The sequence below is a fragment of the Phanerochaete carnosa genome (assembly GCF_000300595.1).
Source record: "Phanerochaete carnosa HHB-10118-sp unplaced genomic scaffold PHACAscaffold_229, whole genome shotgun sequence".
NCBI lineage: Eukaryota > Fungi > Basidiomycota > Agaricomycetes > Polyporales > Phanerochaetaceae > Phanerochaete > Phanerochaete carnosa.
The window spans coordinates 1-5,550 of record NW_006767856.1 but is presented as its reverse complement, the minus strand read 5'-3'; the positions used below and the strand labels follow the sequence as shown (position 1 = coordinate 5,550).

The 5,550-nt window shown below is 52.4% G+C and overlaps 3 protein-coding genes across 3 annotated transcripts; 2 read left to right on the top strand and 1 right to left on the bottom strand.

Annotated features, from left to right (window-relative positions):
- Window positions 1-299: 299 nt before the first annotated feature.
- Window positions 300-984, bottom strand: PHACADRAFT_108152 (uncharacterized protein; the record flags this gene model as incomplete). Its single annotated transcript, XM_007402550.1, has 2 exons — window positions 300-741; window positions 791-984. Coding segments are annotated over 2 exons (636 nt in total), but the record flags the coding sequence as incomplete, so codon positions are not given.
- A 1,542-nt stretch (window positions 985-2,526) lies between these two features.
- Window positions 2,527-2,826, top strand: PHACADRAFT_108153 (uncharacterized protein; the record flags this gene model as incomplete). Its single annotated transcript, XM_007402549.1, has 2 exons — window positions 2,527-2,610; window positions 2,671-2,826. Coding segments are annotated over 2 exons (240 nt in total), but the record flags the coding sequence as incomplete, so codon positions are not given.
- A 1,204-nt stretch (window positions 2,827-4,030) lies between these two features.
- Window positions 4,031-5,545, top strand: PHACADRAFT_33731 (uncharacterized protein; the record flags this gene model as incomplete). Its single annotated transcript, XM_007402548.1, has 1 exon — window positions 4,031-5,545. A coding segment is annotated over one exon (1,515 nt), but the record flags the coding sequence as incomplete, so codon positions are not given.
- Between the last annotated feature and the right edge of the window lie 5 nt (window positions 5,546-5,550).

Below are 5,550 nucleotides of genomic sequence, written 5' to 3'. Positions count from 1 at the left end.
ATCGCACAACATAATCCGGGGAATTTGGCCGAGGCGAGCGCCGGGTATGTTGCCGCAAACTGCAGGATGGAAGACCAGCAAGCAACGACGGGAATGGCGGCCATGGCTCAACCATCTCAGCGGGCGTGTACCGGCAAGGTGGAGAATGGCTGTAAGGAAGAAAGCGCAGTTAAAGTGTGACCGAAGGCTGCCGGAGGCATTTATATATGATCTGACACATGTATGACAGGCGCGGTGGCCACCAGGGTTTGCATAAATGTCCCGCGACATGTGCTCCCGCCCCTGGGACCGTTTGTTAATCAATAATCCCCCCAATCCCCCCAATCCCCACAATCCCGAGGGATCCGAGTGGGTCTCAGTATCTGAGGAGCCAGGGCTGGCACGTTCCATGCGGCGCACACTTTGCTGGGAAGCTGAGCCCTTGCTTTCGTTGCCGAGTACCAGCCCCGTATGGTACACAGTCGCATGAGGGTCCCCAGCTCCAGCTTCTCCGCCTCGTCGTACGAGACTTCTTCCTCTCTCTCGATGGTGCTCTGCACAGCCAGGACAAAGTCCTCGTCGATGTTTATGTGGAGTTCCTGGTAGAGTAGAATGGTGTCCATGCTGTTCGCACCACGCATGTGCTCCTTGAATGCGCTCAGCACCTGCGCGCGGACGCCCTCGAACTCCCACATCGCCGCGAGCTTGAAGACCGTCTTCAACCGCTCCAGAGACATCAGCGCCGAGTTGGACCTGGAGGATCTGGGAGCTGCCTTTAGACAATTCGTTTCACCCTGCCCGGGAGTCGCACCTTTGGTAAAGGACGTCAAGAAAGTCCTCTAGCCCCGCTGCCTTGATCCCCTGAAGCACAAGCGGGAGCTCCGCTGAAGAGCCTTCGTCTTTCTGGTGGGAGTTGGGCAGCTCGAACATGTGCCTGAACACTTCAGAGCCGCCCTCGAAGTCCCGACGGTGGACCTTGAAGAGCGTGTCCTCAGCCTGATAAGTACGCGCCGTCAGGGGGATATAGCAGCCACTGCAGCTATCAATGCTAGCGCACACGTATGAATAGGTCCTGTAAGTAGAACCTGCCTGATCTCTTCAGCTGAGGCGGCTCCGTAGCTTGTGACTGAGAAAACATTGCGCGAGGTGGTACTAGTACACCGCCAATTTTCGCCCAGGTAGAGTCCATACCCGTGCTTAAACCGTGAGCCACCCGAGCGATCAGGTGGCTGAAGCATCCCTGTCGTATAACTGCCAGATGGCTGATAAGGTCTGGCCGCCATCTGGTAGCTCATCTGGTCACCAGGCAATCGGTCACACAACAGTCACCCAACAGGTCCAGCTGGATACCTGCCCAAGAATTGTGATTATTTCCGCACAGTTTGTACAATCATGCACCCCATGTATTGAAGATGGGTGCAGGAGTTTATGCTTTGCAGAGCAAGTTTATTGGCATATAGTAGCAACGCTCTACATATACCGCGGCATAAATACAGATGCGGTCATGCTCTCTTGCGCCTGCGAGAACTTGGCTCGGGGTCTTCTTCCATGTCCGGGTTGTGATCATCTGAGAGCGCCGCCTTGTCGCCGCCGCTCTCCTTGAATCCAGCGTCCGACTCGGACGCTGCACTTAACAAATCCGCACCCATATTCTCCAGCTCGTCACTTCACTTATTGTTGTACTCCGATATGTCCCGTAAGTATTGTTGGTTGCCTAAATTTCTGCAAGTAAACTGATATATCTTGTACAATTCTTGGCGAGACATGCTTCCAGGACGTGAACACTGACTGGTGAAGTTAAAAATGAAGATTATTCATAGTGCATGTGGTTCACTCATGCCAATGGATCGCATGTGGCCTGTATTGTTTGAGACATGATCGGAGTGGTCCTTCAAAAGGCCACCAAATGATCACAACATAAAACCGTAGGACGGCATGTCGTTCTTCCTTTTAAACACCCATCAACATGCGCTCTGTATTTCTGCAACCGCCTTCTGTAACAGCTTGAGTGGTTCACTAATGCCAGTAGCTCGTAGCCTGGCAGCTCCAAGCAACCGGCCACCGTTCTTGGAAAACGAACCCGCCTCACTGAGAGCATGAGCGATTCGGAGGAAGAAGATACTGATACCATCAGAGACCACTCTCGAGAGCTCACTGCCAGTAACAACGACACTTCTTCTGCCCACTATGCACCACATCCCGCAACTAGGGCCAATACAGTCAGCCGGAATGTCCTCGAGTACGCCAAGAGACTTGGAGCCAAGGCGAAGCTTCATGCCGAGCAGCAAGAGAAGCTCAATTCTTTTGCTGCAGTATGTCTTTCCATTGGGCCACACTCACTTCGTAGCCAGTAGGCTTACAGGTTTTCGATGTAGGACCCTCTGGCCACACGAGAGATGAAGATCTTCTCACTCCTGCTCGCCATTCAACAATGGCAAGAAGATTTTATCACTACACAGGCCCCATGGGGGCCCTCTGATGAACTCATTGTAATCATGGTACACCACATTCGACTGTATTTGGTGCCGGTTGACTTTGCGGCAGGCCAACATCCAAAATTACACAATCGGCGTCTTACTTCCCAGCCAGCTTGCAACATACAAGGGTGTCCTGCCAAACAATTATGTTACAGTATGTCCTTATATTTGGGTGTTTCTATGCACTAATGATATCCATATGTCTATCTTACAGGGCATCCTCAAATGCTACTGGTTCAACTTGCTGGCAGGTATTGAGCGCAACCACGGCCACTGGGCCAAGGTGATTAAGGCCATCCAGCATGGAATGACCGAGCAATGGGCAAAGATCAAAAAGACAGTAAGTCGAACTTATTCCGGATCTTCTTGACATGTCAGCAGTGTGCTCATGCTTGTCTCACTTAGCTCCATGCTGGCACTGACGGTGATGACCATCAGGAACACCTCAACATCTTCAAGCTCACTGAAAATTGAAATCTGCGGGGATACGTCATGCGAGCCGTCTCTTCTGCTTTGCACAAGAGTGGCGCCTCTAGTACGTGCTCGCCTCTCGCTCAACTTCTGATGTTTGGCATTGACTAATGTGGACCATCTGCAATAGCGGAAGACATTCCTGACAAATCCGACTGCGACTTCTGGGATTCAGCCAACAAGAACCTTGCAGAGATTCGCAACGTGGCCGACTGCGATCCCAAGAAGATGACCAAGATTTTCAGCAAGATCTTAGCGAATGATTGGGCTACTCATGGCGTCGTTGAGGAGGGTGAGGATGGTGACATTCAGGCACAAGTTCCGGAGTTGCAGCAGACTGTTAACGAATCTGTCGGCAGTCAAGCTTAGTTTTACGGCAGCGCCACAATATATTATATTACCGCAATTGCAAGCACTTGATGAAGTTATCATTACATTAAGGCCGCGTGATGCACCTGCCGTGCGCTGACGACTACTCCGCAAACTCGGCAAGATGACAGACTACCAGAGTTCCGAGGGTCACAAATACACGGGTGGCTTCTACCAGTGAAGACATGTCTCTACCACCCATCTTCACGCCTGGCTTCCATCCGTGTCTGGAACTGCTCCGTGACCAGAGGCGAAACATGATGAAAATCGGGCGCTCACGTGTCTTATTCGGGCGTCATCATCCAGGAACTTTCCAGTACCTCCCGTCTGGTCACCACCCGTGGAACTTTTGGCGGTGTAGTAGTATGAAAGTCGAAAACATCGTGCGAGGTGCTACTAGTAGTAGTATGAAAGTCGAAAACGTTACGAGATAAGGGTGCCTTACACTGCTGTCGAACAACCTACTAGTACTCTTTTAACGATCATGATCTTATCGAAGAAACGACCGTTCAAAGCACATTAATGCGGAGCGTAGGTGAAGGCCTGAGACCAAGTAAGCGTTTCAACTTCAGCACGTGGCTCAGACGCCTGAGCCGGGTGCTTGCGGCACAAGCGGCCGTTGCAGTAATGATCCTGGCTCTGGACCATCCGATCCCCGCTGGTCGGTGTCTGTCCTAAACACTTGATAGACGGCTGAATCCTCTCTGCATGGTTTTAGATATAGCCCGCTCACTATGCGAGGACTTCATAGCTCACATCTATGGCTGCCCGCGTTTCGTCAGACCCGGATGCTTCCTCGAGCGCACGGTACTTTGGCAGCGCTTGTAGATCTGCGTTCTCGTGCCCTTGGTTTCCGCTTGCCCCGAATCAGGTTCACACATACGAAAGTCACGTATCTTAATTTAACTGGAGCATCTCCTTCCTATTTGCACAACTCTCCCTCCGACTCCCCTCCGTACGAGTCGGAGCCGCTTTTTGGCCATGATCCTAACGCGATCACTGCTGCCCTCGAAGCGTCCGCGGATCTAGTCAGGAACGGTCCTCTGGTCACAGATTTATGTATCAAACTAGACAAGGCCCTCCTCGAAAGGGATTTCCAAGCAATTATGGAGCTGTGGCCGCGACTGCAGGAGCTAAAGCCTGCAGCTCTCAACATGCTGGAAATACGTCCGTACTTCCGGAATTACTCTTATAAATTCGAGGACCTGCACGTCCCTCAAGGCTTCTCCGACCAAAGGATTCACTCGACACTAGACGACCTCGCGGCTCACAGCGCCGCCGCCGGTTACATTCATGGCGCCGTCGTCCGAATGGACTATCATCTCAAGCGGCGAGAACACGATGCCGCGCTTAGCCTTACGCTCAAATGTCATTACATGATGGAGGCTCGCGATTTCCTGCTCACTGACCTGTTGAAGAGACCTAAGGACGAGTACGCTTCCATCGTACACGCGTCTGACAGGCATTCGGTCAGCGCAACCCCCAGATTCTTGGCCTTGGCGATTGCAGCCTGTTTCATGAAGAATGTATTTTCCCCTCTTCTACAACTTGGCATATCTTCTTCCGGCAGAAAATACCTCCCGACATTTCACGCCCTGAGGCAGGAAGCGGCCGCCGCCGCAGGCGCGTATGGGTTGCCCGAGAACAAAGTAGTTCACATGGCACACAGAGTCTGCAATTTATGGCTTGCGGCATTGGCGGCGTCTGACCTTCAGAAGTACTTTGGTCCAATTGCCAGTTTTCGATGCGAGGCTTCAAGTTCACCGCTGACACACTTCGCCGAATTCATCGTCCAGGAGCTCTCGGAAGACGAGCCTTTCCTTACTCTCGACCCTACCGCGGCTGTCGCGTCCCAAAGTCCTCTCATTCTGTTTACCGACGAACACTGGGCGTTCCTGATACTTGGCCTCATACGTTCTGGCGCTGTGCAAGCTGCAGAACGCTTCTGGCTGGGCATGAACAACGGTGGCGTCAAGACGCCGCCGCTCGTTCAGGCTGCAGTCATCGATGGTTTTGCTTCCTTGGAGAGATTTGATCGCGCACGGGTCGCTTGGAACACATTTCACTCTGCCACAGAAATTCCAGCAACAGTCGTTTATCAGGCATACATCCAAGCTTTGTTTCGAGAAGGACGTCCAGACGATGCGCTTGCAGAATTCCATCGCTTCGAGCAGAGTGTCCGCAAGAGATCCGATACTCCGAGCGACCCCACAGCCGTCTCGGTTTTCAACGATGTGCTTGATTGGCTGGTTGG